Source organism: Ceratotherium simum, chromosome 10 (genome assembly GCF_057802395.1).
Source record: "Ceratotherium simum simum isolate JZ-2026a chromosome 10, ASM5780239v1, whole genome shotgun sequence".
NCBI lineage: Eukaryota > Metazoa > Chordata > Mammalia > Perissodactyla > Rhinocerotidae > Ceratotherium > Ceratotherium simum.
This window is the reverse complement of record NC_141909.1, coordinates 55,740,540-55,754,683: the sequence shown is the minus strand read 5'-3', so window position 1 is coordinate 55,754,683 and position 14,144 is coordinate 55,740,540. Positions and strand designations below refer to the sequence as shown.

The 14,144-nt window shown below is 40.8% G+C and overlaps 2 protein-coding genes across 7 annotated transcripts in view; one reads left to right on the top strand and one right to left on the bottom strand.

Moving 5' to 3' along the window:
- LACC1 (laccase domain multifunctional purine nucleosidase 1) overlaps positions 1-1,313 on the bottom strand; it is a 56,972-nt gene extending 55,659 nt beyond the window's left edge. For 2 of the 5 annotated variants that reach the window (XM_087436033.1, XM_087436034.1), the window contains exon 1: positions 754-1,313. The gene's annotated coding sequence lies outside the window, so the exon portion shown is untranslated. Of the gene's footprint in view, positions 1-543; positions 700-753 lie in introns of those variants that run through there. The other 3 variants (XM_087436031.1, XM_004433630.3, XM_087436032.1) reach the window with 3 other exon arrangements.
- CCDC122 (coiled-coil domain containing 122) overlaps positions 1,087-14,144 on the top strand; it is a 47,868-nt gene continuing 34,810 nt past the window's right edge. The window contains exons 1-3 of one of the 2 annotated variants that reach the window (XM_087436035.1): positions 1,174-1,238; positions 2,650-2,753; positions 13,746-13,835. In XM_087436035.1, the coding sequence (XP_087292161.1) occupies positions 13,790-13,835 (46 nt within the window). In that variant the 5' untranslated portion in view covers positions 1,174-1,238; positions 2,650-2,753; positions 13,746-13,789. Of the gene's footprint in view, positions 1,239-2,649; positions 2,754-13,745; positions 13,836-14,144 lie in introns of both variants that reach the window. The other variant, XM_004433629.3, reaches the window with a different exon arrangement.

Sequence of the window (14,144 nt, the reverse complement as noted above, 5' to 3'; positions counted from 1 at the left end):
TTTTCTGAAAGTATTTGTACATCTTTCCAGCAAAACCACAGTTCCTGTTTTTGTTTTGTTTTTCATATAGCAAAGTTTAAATAGGGAATTACTTGTTGACTTAGACAAAGTCCCGTTTTTTAATTACAGGGTGTCAACTTATGTAATAATATCATTAACCCTGACAGGACTGGCATGTTAGGTCACATCCCTTCATGTGAAATGTTGGGGCCTTAAATCCAATAGGTTAAACGGAGCTGCACCTAAAAATCACATTTTTAAGGAGATAAAAGCTGAGATGACCGATACATTCCCCGCTAGGATTTACACGGTACTCCAGGTATGGCAATTATCGCAAAAACGGCCGTGACTTGGCTCAGACGTGCTCCCTACCTGCTTTCGTACTCATTCCCCACCCCAGCCCCCCAACCCCACACCCCACGCACATTTTTCACCTCCAGCCCCTGCCCTCGCATCCCAGGTCTCTCACTGCTGACCCCCTTTGGTGACCCTTTTGCCTTTGAGGGTGTTCTCCCGCCGCCTCGCCTAACCTGCACTCCCTACCGTACAGGGCTCCCGCTGAAGTTCCTTTCGCCAGTTCTGAAAAACACTCAAAGAAGCGGGGCGGTGACCGCCACCCTTCCTTCTGCTCTGTGAAATTCCACAAAACGTCACCGCCGGGTCCCGTGCTCGGTCCGGTGACCTCCGCCTCCCCCGGCCCCTCCACCGACGCCTCGTCGCCCCTTTGCGACAGTCTGACCGACAGACACGCACCACAGCAGTTTCCCCGTCCTCCCTGTCGCCGTTCACTTTCGGTGGCACACTCCGTCTGCGGCCGCCTCCGAGCCCGAGCGAAACCGGGCAGCCGCGAGCGTGTCACCTGGAGTCCAAAGCCCCGTCCCCGCGGCTCTGTGGGCGGCGGCGACGCCCGCCCCACCTCACCCACCTGTCCCGGGACGCACGGACCCCGCCCCGGCATCGGCCCGCCGGCTCGGGGCCCGCAGGCTGCGAAGGGCGGGGGCCCGGCCGGGGAACTCCGGAGAGCAGGGGCGCGTGCGGAGGGACGGGCGGGGCGGCGGAGCGTGCACCGGGCGGACGCGCCCGCCCCAGCGCGGGGAATCCCGCCGGCGTCCGCGGGCACGCAGCAGTTCCGGGTCAGGCGGCCGCCGAGCACGCACCCCGGGGCCCCGCGGAGGGAAGAGGAACAAGAGGAACAGGAACCAGAGCCGCGGAAGGGTCCTCTGGCCCGAGCCAGGCGGGTCAGCGAGTGGGAGGCCGGGGCCCGGGGCGGCGGGGACGGCGGGCCTCATGAGGGGGCGCCGGGCGGGGCGCGACCTCGGGGAGAAATCGCACTCCCTTCTGCGAATGGACGCCCTTTGCCCAAGTGCACTCTTCGGTCGCTCGGGACGATTCGCTGACCCAGCAATGTAGTCAGGACACGTGGTTTAGTCACCAGAGCCCAGGCCTGAAGACCTCATTACCTTAGCACTTGGCAGTTTGTCCCATCCAAGGTTCAAGTACTGGGCCTCCTTGGGGCGGGGGTGTTACTGTGTGTTTGTTCCCAGAAACAAGTGGGTTGAACCTCCCTTTGCCTTTTTGCTGATTCCACCTTACTTGCTGACTGGACCAACACTCTTTACAGCTCCTTAACTTGCATTGACAGACAGACGTCTGTACGCCCTTTTAAAAATGTGTGCCACAGGTAGAAAATTAGAAGGCACTAACCCTTAGCATTGTGATGAAGGTGCCAATTAGCATCCTTTATCTGCCCTCAAAGAGTATAACATTCATTTATTTAAAAATATTGAACAACTACTATATGGAAGGCAGATGCTATAGTAAAGGGAAAGCGTATTCAACCTTGGAAGAGTAGGAGAAAGGGTGCTTCCTGTGGAACTGGTTATGATGGAAGGAGAGGTCCCTTAATGATTGTTGCTCCGATAAGTTCTGAAGAACCTTTACCTGAAAGAGAGAATCTGGGATACCTGGGAGTTCAGAAGAGCACTTGGAGGTGGGCATGTGCTGCTATTCTGATTGATTGGATAATGGGATCACCAACCCAGAATAAGAACCCACTGTTCAGTGTCCCTGGCAGATGTTTCCGTCAAAATTTGTATTTTTATTATTTTTGCTGGACATTTGTTAAGGGCCCTGCATGGTAGATGGTACACCTGATCAGAAGGTACACTCTCTGCCCTGAGCTTAGTTTATGTTAAATATTACCTTAAGCAAAATAGAGGTCTTTTAGTTATAAAGCTGGTTTAAAACATTTATCCCTGTTTTTATAGACAATGGTGGGAATTCATTTTCTTTCATGCAATAGTAGTGGCAGCAAAAAATTAAAAAAGAAATATTTCAACATAGGGAAGCTGTCAGGGAAGAGAGAATTTTTCATTGTATTTACATACCACTTCCTTTTACCATCTGGCCCTAGACTATCTGGCCTCATCTAATACTCTCTTACCTCTCCCCATTCATCCCAGTCCAGTGGTTCTCAGTCCTGGCTGCACATCAGAACTACAAGTAGAACTAAAAAAAAAAAAAAAATCCAAGCACTATTCCAGATATCCACTGCAGATCCACTCCAGATATGCATTTGAGTCAGAATCTCTGGGAGTCAAGTCTGGGCATGTTTGGCTTTGCTGTTTTGTTTTGTTTTAATCTCTACAGATGATTCAGATGCATAATTAGGTTTGAGAAAACAACTGCTCTCTTCTCAAGCCACTCAAACTAAAGGCTGTTCCTTGGATGGGCCACATGGTTTCATCCTTTATGTAAGTTCGTCTTTCTACTTAGAAGACACTTCTCTGTATATGCTTATTTAAATGCTACTTGTTCAAGATCTTTCAAGCTCAAACATAACCTTCCTTGAATTCCCATCCCCTGACCAAGCAGAATTAATTGCTTCTTTAGCATTTTGTTCATACAAAAGAAGGCCTCTCATAGATGCGGTCTGGACCCATAGCCAAGCAATAATTGAAAAAGTCGATTAAACATTGAACTGTACACTTTATAAGGATGAACTCGATGGTATATAAATTATCTCTAAGTAAAGCTGTTTTAAAAAGAAGTCAGTTTAGGGCCGGCCCTCTGGCTTAGCAGTTAAGTGCACCCACTCCGCTGCTGGCGGATCCCAGGCACGCACCGACGCACCGCTTGTCCGGCCATGCTGAGGCCACGTCCCACATAGAGCAACTAGAAGGATGTGCAACTATGACATACAACTATCTACTGGGGCTTTGGGGAGAAAAAAAAAAAAGGAGCAGGATTGGCAGTAGACGTTAGCTCAGAGCCGGTCTTCCTCGGCAAAAAGAGGAGGATTAGCATGGATGTTAGCTCAGGGCTGATCTTCCCCCCCCCCCCCCAAAAAGAAGTCAGTTAAACCAGAGAGTCATGAAAAAGTATAGCATAAATACTTTAAACATTTTGTTTTAACCTAAAACAACTCCATGCTCATTTGCCAATCTATTGAGAAAGTCCAAGGCCTTTTCCTGGCACATGGTCTGCTGACTAGAGTTCTGCATTGTATCTCTTGCATAAACTATACCTCTAAACCATCAGCTCAGATTTCCCACTATTTCTTTCCTTTAAAAGGAAAATAAAGGCACTTGTGAAGCTGAGTGCAGATTTCTTCTTTATAATCTTTTATAGTTATCTCACACATTCAAACAACTCACCTTTATTGAGTCTTTCCAAAATATTAAGCAGATTTTAAAGAAACAACAAACTTTATTTCCACACTATTTCATTGGTTTACATAATATTTAATTAAATTATGAAAGCACAATAACAAGTACAACTGGCATAAACAGGTTTGAGAACAAACACAAGTAACTCATTGTCAGATTGTACAATTCAACTGATAGGAGAAGTGGGCAGACTCATGAGAGAGTAGCTTCCTAACCATGAGCATTCAGCATGATAGGGGAATTAGCAGCTTATGATTTACAAAGGAAACAGAATGAGTTAGTTTAGAGGTTTAGTGTAGATATACTAAGAGAACGTCTACTGTACCTCTACATTTTAGTTATTTGATTGTGTGTCTATCTCCCTCACAGAGACTGAGAGCATTTTGAGGGGAAAGATATTGCCTGGCTTTTAAGGGGAACCATTGGGGAAATGCCCATTTTTACATCTCCATGTAAATCTTTCTTCTTCTCATGAGAACTAGTGGAGTTTTTAAAAACTGTGAACAGTTGTTTTTAAGCCGTTTACGCTAAGGTTTATTGGTCCTTCCAGAAAAAAGCATATAACATGCAAATTCCCTTGATAAAAGTTTGTGTTAGTTTCCTAAGGCTGCCATAACAAATTACCACAAACGATGGCTTAAAACAACAAGAATGTATTCTCTCATAGTTATGGAAGCAGAAGTCTCAAATTAAGGTGTTGTCAGGACCATGCTCCCTTCAAAGTGTCTCATTTTCCTTGCCTCTCCCAGCTTCTGGTGGCCCCATGTGTTCCTTCACTTGAGGCTGCATGCCTTGGGGCTCCATGCCTCCATCCTCCTATGGTCTCTTAATGTATGTCTGAATCTCAAGTCTCCCTCTACCTTTCTGATATAAGGACACCTGTGTGGAAAAAAGGACAGGCCAACTATATGAGAACAAGCAAAGGCGATTTATTCAGAGCTTGCTATAGCAAGGGAGTCAGCCACCATCACTTGTGTTTTGACAGAGACTCAAAGGCAGGCAGAGGAGTGGGAAAGCTTTATAGTGGAAAAAAGGGAAATCTTCAGGTGTGCCCTGATTAGAGGCTGTTGGCATAGGGAAGCTGTAGGTGGGCTAACTACAAGCAGGGCATCCTATGTGATTGGTTAAGGATGCATGTTTGGCTTTCTCTGGTTGGTCCCAAGTTGGAAGTAGGGACAAAAATTAGGGACGCTGTCAGTTATTAATCAAGCACTGGCCATTTGGGGCCAATTGTTACAGGAGTTATTGTTTGGCTTCCTGAATTGTTATTAGAGATAGTCGTCTGATGTCCTACAAGTCTTACTTACAGATAGCAGGATCGCTTCCTGGGTTGGCTACTGTAGATAACGGGTTGATTTCTTGGGTTGGTTGCTGCAGGTTGTGGGTCTGAGTTCTATATTTATATATGGTCTGGGCACTGTTTTTTGCATATTCAGTCTCTCACCTGACATTGGATTTAGGGCCCACCCTCAATCCAGGGTGATCTCATCTGGAGATTCTTAATTATATCAGCAAAGACCATTTTTCCAAATAAGATCACATTCACAGGTTCTGGGGATTAGTACATGGACATATTTTTGCGGGGACTACCATTCAATCCACTACAAGCTCCTCTTGGTTTAGAAATCATATTTACTTGTATATAGAGTAAAAAAAGACCTTGCCTTTTGCTGTCCTGAATGAGACAAGTGGGCAGATTATGAATGGATTTCACCAAAGGCCTATCATTTAAGGCCTATCCCTTAAAGCTTGGATTCGAGCTGCAGACCAATCTTTGTATGTCTGCACCCCAAAATGAGATATTTTGGTAGTCCAGTACTGTTGTTACATTCAGAGAAATCCCACCTTTGGTAGAAAGCTAGAAGCAATGTGGGTAGTATATGAATGTTGCCTATATTGTCTTTGATAGGAAGTTAAGGAACAGTACAAATCCTCTGGTTTCTTTCTGTTTTCAGCATCCTGAAACTTTAATCTTGCTGCTTAGTCAGAGAAGACAGTAATCCTTAGTCTTAGCAGATCCTAAGACACTGATATATAATAGGTATGCAATAAATTTTGTGTGTGAACTTTTTTTTATTGTGAAATTTTGATTGTAGATTATTGTTTGTCAGTCACCATATAAATGCATCCCTTCATTCCTTGTGCCCACCCCCCACCCCCCCTTGCCCCTGGTAACCGCCAAAAAGTTCTTTCTGTCTGTGTGTTGGTTTATCTTCCACTTATGAGTGAAATCACGCAGTGTTTATCTTTCTCTTTCTGGCTTATTTCGCTTAACATAATACCCTTCAGGTCCATCCATGTTGTTGCAATAAATTTTTAATTATTCAACTAATTAATTCCTTTCAGACGACTCTGATCATGTTATAACTTCTATTGAAAACATGTGGTTGAAAAGACGTACAGTCTTTTTTCATCTGAAGTATGTATTATTGATTCTTACTCATTTGTGCAGTATGTCACATTTTTCCCATTATCTTTATTTTATTTGTTGGAATTGAACCACCCAGATCTGATTCCATCATGTTTATGACAGATATAAACCATAATTTAAAATTTGCTTGATTCCAGGAAACTCTTTTATCTCATCTTTCTCCAGGTTAATTTTTTAGCTTCCTCAGTGAAACATCAGCTTTCAACTCCCCCTCCCACGCAGAAAACAAAAACAAAAATTTCACCTTTATATGAAAGGTATCTACATAATTTTTCTTTCCCTGTTTTCTGATAAAATATCTGTTTTAAAGAGGGTAAGATGAAATTATAACCTTAACTACTTTAACTACCTGGCAGATCCACACAGCAGCTTTTTCCATTCAGAATGAAAAACGGTGCTTATGTGACATGGGTGCACATATATGATTGCTGCCTCTTAATTCTTCTAAGTCGAAAGCTCTCAAAAGCCTCAGTGGAATTCGACAGCCTTGCTTTATTTTGCTCATTAGCTGTGAGGGAGGTACCAGATGATAAGTTTCCAAAAGCTTGAACCATGTCCCCTTTAAAATCTCCTCCCAAGGGTGGAATACAGAGGCTTGCCTCTTTTTTTTTTTTTTAAAGATTTTATTTATTTATTTTTTCCCCCCAAAGCCCCAGTAGATAGTTGTATGTCATAGCTGCACATCCTTCTAGTTGCTGTATGTGGGACTCGGCCTCAGGATGGACGGAGAAGTGGTGCCTCGGTGCGCGCCCGGGATCCGAACCCGGGCCACCAGCATCAGAGCCCGCGCACTTAACCACCAAGCCACGGGGCCAGCCCTAGAGGCTTGCCTCTTGAACTCAAATGAGATAATGCACAAATCAGGCTTATCACAGTGCTTTAGTAATATTAAGTGCCTAATGTTAATTTGGATCCACTTGCTTCAAATTCCATCTTTCCTACTTGTTGGATATGTGAACTTTGGTGAATTTTCTAATTTCTTTGTCTTATTTATTTACCAAATATAGGTAAAAATAATATCTAGCTTGTAGGATTGCTCTGAGATAATAAAGATAAACCATGTAAAAGTGCTTAGAACAGTGCTAGTCACTTGTAAATATTCAACAAATGTTGACTATAGTTAATATAGAAGAATGATATTTTATTATAGTATTTCCATTGCATCGTTTTCTATAAAGTTGCTTTTTTTCAGTTGAAAGTATTTTTTCTAAATGATTGTGTTTTATATATAAGTTTGGACATTTACTATCAAATACTGTAGGTATTGTAAGGTTTTTTTTTTTTGGAATCGGAGTCACTTAATTCATCTTTATATTCCCCACCATGCCTTGCATATACAGATGGTCCCCGAGTTAACCATGGTTTAACTTAGGATTTTTTTACTTTACAATGGTGTGAAAGCAATACACATTCAGTAGAAACCATACTTCAGATTTTGAACTTTGATCTTTTCTGGGCTAGCAATATGCTGTACTATACTCTCTCGTGATGCCTGGCAGAGGCAGCGAACCGCAGCTGCCAGTCAGCCCTGCAATCACGAGGGTAAACAACCAATACACTTACAACCATTCTGTCCCCATACAAACATTCTGGTTTTCACTTTCAGTACAGTATGCAGTAAATTACATGAGATATTCAACACTTTAGTATAAAATAGGCTTTGTGTTAGATGATTTTGCCCAATTGCAGGCTAATGTAAGCGTTCTGATCATGTTTAAGTTAGGTTAGGCTAAGCTATGATGTTCAGTAGGTTAGTGTATTAAATGCATTTTCAACTTACATTTTTAATTTACAATGGGTTTATCAGACATAACCCCATCATAAGTTGAGAAAGGTCTGAAATATGTGCCCACATATGTGGTTTGAATGAAAGTAATTGATATTGTCTAGTCTCTAAACTCTTCATTGATTTGTGCAATTGTAATGAGTTATCAGTAGATGGCAGTAGTTTGTTTTCATTTTTATTTTTTGTCCATTCTACAACAGAGATCCAGAAGAAACTAAAACTCTCCCAATTTTAAAGCGGATATCCTTTCATGAATAATTGGTTTAAATAAATATCACCTAAGAGTTCTTCAATTTATGTTGCTTCAGAAATAGACATCAAGAAGTACCAGTTACTTTATTTTTTATTATATGAATTTAACTTTCTTCATTTTTTAGGTTTCTTCAGCAAATTCTGTAGGGAATACAAAAATAAGTAAGACACTGTATTTGCCTTCCTGGAGCTTATAGTCTAATGGGGAAATATTATATAAAAGAATAGAAATAATAAGAATAAAAATTTGTTGAGTGGCAGAAATTTGCTAAATGCTTTAAATGCATTATTTCATTTAGTCTTCACAAAAATCCTAATGAGGCAGGTACTACTCTTGTTCTCATTTTACAGATAAAGAATGTGAGGACTGAATTTGAAAGAATTTACCTAATAAACTAGTAAGTGATACAAAACTGAATTCAAAATTAGCTCTGTCTTACTCTAGGACCTATACTGATATCCATCAGAGATATAGAAACATTTGTCCTAAAGAGAGAGAGAGATCATATCTACCCAGAAAGATCAAGAAAGACTTCATAAAGAAGATGCCATCTAAGATGGAGTTGAAAGATTGGCTATGATGTTTACATGAATGGAACAGTATTTTAGGAGCACCATTCTGTCAGCAGAACAGGGTGAATTGGAGTGGAGACAGACTACAATTAGGCACCTGTTATGTGCCGGGCACTGTTTTAGGTCTCTGCCCTCATGAGCTTACATTAGTAAAAGGAGATAGAAAAGAAACAAATGTATATAAGGTGTCAGTGGTGATAAATGCTATTAAGAAAAATGAAGCAAGGAAAGGAAATGGAGGATGAAGGAGGAGAGGTCACATTTTAGAGAGAGTTGTCAGGGAAGGCTTCTCTACTAATGTAGTATTTGGAAGTGGTAAGGAGTGAGTGGATTCCAATATAATTTAAAGGTGGAACAAATAAGTTTCACTAAAAGAATTGCATGAGCATGTAAGAGAAAGAAAAGTCAAGATTATGAATGGCTTGCCCTTTGGGTAAAACAATTGAGGCAGCAGTCCTGGGCTACATAATTGGAGAGTGTCTTAAAGGATTTTCCAAAGGGCCTGTGAAACATCAATAATGAGCTCTCATTTATGATTATCTTGGGTAAGTCTGGTTGAATTGCCCTAGGCTCTACACCTTTCTAGAGACCTCCCTGCTAATGTCTCCAGGGTTTTGGACTGAACAAGAAAAACTTGTAATTTACTGAGATGGAGAAGATAATCCAGGAGCAGATTTAGTGTTGGTGATAGAGTGGATAGAAAAATCAAGAGTTCAGTTTGGAACATATTAAGTTGAAATGCCTATAAAAATCCAAGTGAAGACATCAGGTAGGCAATTTGGTATGATTCTGGAGCTCCAGATGGATGTTCAAGTTAGAGATATAAATAGAGATATAGGATAAAGCCTATAGGTGGATTTGAAAGCTATACAACTGGATGACATCACCTGAATAAGTATAGAGAAAAGAAGAGGCCTGAGGACTGAGCACTAGAACACTCTCACATAAATGGGAAAGATGAGAAGGAACTAGCAAAGGAAACCAAGAAGTAAGTGTTTCAAGAATGAGGGCATGATCAAATGTGTTGAATGATGTGGATAGGTCAAGGAACATGAGGACTGAACTTGCCCATTGAGTGTGGCAATGTGGAGGTCATAGATACTTTGATAATAACTTTAAAGGTAGAGTGGGAACGATTAATTCTAATGTGTTCAAGAAGAATGAGAGAAGAGGAAATAGCAAGGATATTAGCTATAAAGGAGAGCAAACAAATGAGTCAATAGCTGCAGGGGATTATTGTGTCAAGCAAGGGTGGTTATTGTTGTTGTTGATTTTATGATGGGCTGTTGGGGGATAATGTTTGACCAAGTAAAGAAGGAAATTCTGTTGATGGAACATTTGAAGGAGTAATGTCTTTGAGTAGGGGAGAAAGGAGTACAAAAATAGAGGATTGGCTTTAGATAGAAGCAAGGACATTTTATTCATTGCAAGGAAAAGATAGACTAGTATATGGGTATAGGTGCAGGAAGACTGGTAGATGGGGTGATTTACCATCCTTTCTGATTTTTTCTCCTATCTCAGTTAAATAAGAAGCTCGGTTATCAAATGAAAGAGGAGGGAGAAAGAGATGTGGGAGGTTTGAAGACAAGGAGGAGTGAAATACTCATCTATGAAACTTGGTGAATCCTAAGGGCGTCACATCAAGGGCCTTCTTGATATAAATAGTCTTGAATTTAAAGTGAGAGCACAGCACAGGTGTGCATTTTTCTTTAGGAATATTCAGCTACTAGAGTGTAAACAAAGCAACTGGTTGGGATTTTTCCAGAGAAGTAAGACAGGGAGAGATGAAAGTAAGGATGAATGCAGAGGAATCTAAGCCGGGAAAGGAGTAAAGTGAATACATGAGGGGCTGGGGGATCATGAAAACCTAGAAGACTCAATGTGGTCAAACAGCTTTTATAGTCAAAATACTAGGAGGAATGAGCTGAAAATGAAAAACAAGAGTTTGAATCTGAGATTATGGATGAGGTGTAGTTATGATCTGTGGGTGGCTGGGGAGGAAGGATGAGAGAAGACCTCAAAGAACTGAGAGGTCAGGGTATTAGGAGTGCCATCTGTATGGATGCTGAAATCCCAAAGAAATATAGGAAAAGTAGTAATAGAGACAGTGAGTCAGATGCTATAATCTAGGAGTGAGGAGTGGAGATCTGGAAGTCAATTAATAACAACAAAGAAGGGCAAAGCTTATATAGTCTGATAGCATGAACTTCCAAGAAACTAAGTGGTTTTACAGAGAAGAGAGGATAATAGTTTGGCACTAGTAATGGAAAACAGGAAAAGTGGCTCACCTCCAGACTTAGTAGCTTGAGAATGAGGAAGCGGTATCTTTGGAGGATTTCAGTTAGAACAAAAAGGTAAAGGGAAAGTTCACTGAAGAGGTTGAAAATAGAGAGGAGTTTGCTGAAGATGGATCAAGACTTCCAGGGGTCACAATGGAAGGATATAAAAGAACTGGGGAGTTGGTAACATATTAAATTAGGGGACTTACCGAGCCTGATAAGGATGGGTCTTCATGATGAGGAATGACCTGGGAGTCTTAGGCTTCTCCTGGAGACTGAAGTTAACAGAGATGTAGGGTATAATGGGAATAGTGCCTACGGTGTCTTAGGCAGATTGTGGAGATGACACTATGATTTGGGGGAGAGAGAAAGAGGAGGACTCACCGGAAAGGTAACTTACCTGGAAGGAACTTCCCAGGAGCATGAAGAACTCACTGAGTCTCCTCTTCAATAGTGCCAACTGGAGGTCTATAGGAACTGCAGCAGTTCCATCAGAGGACTTTACTGAAACAGTTCCCCTATGAAGAAATGTGGGTAGTCGTGGGAATGGAAAGGAGAGGGTTGATTAAAGTGGTGTTTTAGCAATACAGGAATACAAAAGTAGCTGGAATTCTGGAGTGGTATGTAAAGACATGGCTCTCCCCTTTAAAAAAATTATAATCTTGGTAGTCTAGCATACTGGTTAAGAACATGAACCTTGAAGCCAAACTACGTGAATTCAAATCAAATCTTTGACACTAATAGCTATCTGACTTTGGGTAAATTTTTTTATCTCTGCTCACTCCATTTCCCTGTAAAATGAAAATTATAATAATATCTACTCCATAGGATTAAATGAGTTAATATTTATAAAGTTCTTACACATGGCACAGAATAATCACTATATAATGTTTGTTTTTGTTATTTTTTATCTAAAGCACTTAGAACAGTGTCTGGCACAAAGTAAGCACTGTATGTTTACCATTGTAATCAATTGAGAGAACTAACTGGAAGTATAAATGTAGAGGGCATGCATTTTCAAGATAGGTAGGTAGAATTAAGGATGAAGTCTGTGACAATGGAACCCATACAAAAGATCTAGAGAGAAAATCAGATTTGAATTTATTAGCATTAATCTGGGGCAGTCTGCATATTAAGCAGAAAGGACATAGATTAATGGCATGAACAGTGTGAATAGGCTCAGTATCCGGGAAGACATCATAAAAGAGGCAAGTTTGAAGTGAGATTGAAGGAAAGAAGTGATGTGAAGAAACAGGAAAGAATCGTCAATTCTCAGGGGTGATTATGACCCCCTGCTGAGTTAAGCTCTCCTGATTTCTTTAGCTTGATAACATTTCTGGACAGATTTGAGTCTTCTGACTTAGGAAGCAATTCAACTTTGTTGTTCTTTCCTTTTTGCTTATGTATCAAAGTTTCGATCCTTTAAAATTTTGTTTTTGGAAAACACGTGTAACTAGTATACAACACTTTGAATTTAACCAACCTTTAGGAAAGATGTTTAGTGATTTTTCAGATTTCCTTGTGGAAGCTTCTTTACACGTGCCTTGCTGTTATGATAATATTTCACTTCTTTTGGCTTGCAAAGTTTATCATGACTTTAGTATGCTTGGAAAGATTCACAGGTTCTATAAAAATCAACTAAGATTTTTTTTAAAAAGGATGTCATCTAAATAGAAAAAATCTGTATGTTCGAATGTTAAATAGGAGATGACAATTTCCGAAGTATTTAACAACAGTAAATTTTTTATTAATCACGCAAAATTGTAGGATTTCCTTTATGTAGGAATGGACAGGCAAATTCAGATACCCTTTTCCCTAAAGCTGTTAATGCCTTAAACTCTGCCGACTCAGCATTCATTTGCTGTGTTGCTACAGGAAGGAACTCTTTCTCTCCTTCTTTCAAGGAAGAAAAATATCTACCCCTTCATCTTGTCAGTTACTCCTAGATATAGAAAAGATTGAGGGTTGGCCTGGTGGTGCAGCCGTTAAGTGCGAGTGCTCCGCTGCGGCAGTCCAGGGTTCGCCGGTTCGGATCCCGGGCGCACATGGACACACTGCTTGGCAAGCCATGCTGTGGCAGCATCCCATATAAAGTAGAGGAAGATGGGCACGATGTTAGCCCAGGGCCAGTCTTCCTCAGCAAAAAGAGAGGAGGATTGGCAGATGTTAGCACAGGGCTAATCTCTTCACAAAAACAAACAAACAAAAAAAGATTGAAATATGATTTTAAACCTGCGCAGTGCTTACCCTGGCCAGAATAGTGCTGGACAGAAGTGCTATATTCCTTACATCCTAGACCCATGGCAGGAATTGCTAATCCATCTTGGCACTGTTTCTCACTGATTCTGGTTATAGTTTCAGAATCCATTTCATCACAGTACAGGAAGTACTGGCTACCAATCCATAATAATTAACTACTCACTATATATGTCAGGTATTGTGCTAAGCATGTTACATATATTACTTTAATTATTACAACAGCCCTGTGAGGTTTTACAGGTGAGGACACTGATGATCAAAGAAGTTAAGAAATTTGCTCAAGGTCATAACAGTTGAAAAGCAGGAGAACCAAGATTCAGATACAGTTCTACTTTCCTCCAAAAATCTCTCACTTACCCATTGTACTTAATTCTTGGAACTAATGATGAAATGTCATTGTCATCCCTAGGAGGTATTTGACAATTTACTTTCAGGATCACCAGTACTTGAAAGGAAAAAATAAAAGTGAAAGATTGTCAACATTGGTTATTTTGTAGGAGTAAAGAAGCTGAACCAAAAAGGGGAAAACAGGCACACAAGAATGTCAGGCAACAAAGAAAGGAAGAGTCAAGAGGTTCCTGAAGAAGGTAATGAAGGATTCTTAGGAAATAAATAATTAAAAGATAAGCAAGAACACAGTAGTATGGTAGGATAATTGTGTTAAAATTGATAGCAAATTAGAATAGAGGGAAGCTGTTAAATTTTGCCAGGAAGAAACATATACAGTGTTTAGAAAAGGCATAACAACCTGAAAATGAAGGCCTATAATGAAAATTCATCAACTGTAATTGCTATATAGTTGTTATGGCAGCACTGTAATTATAGTATATGTGCAAGTGGCCTGGATAAAAAAAATTAGGACAATCAAAATATTTATATTGTTCCATAAAGGAATA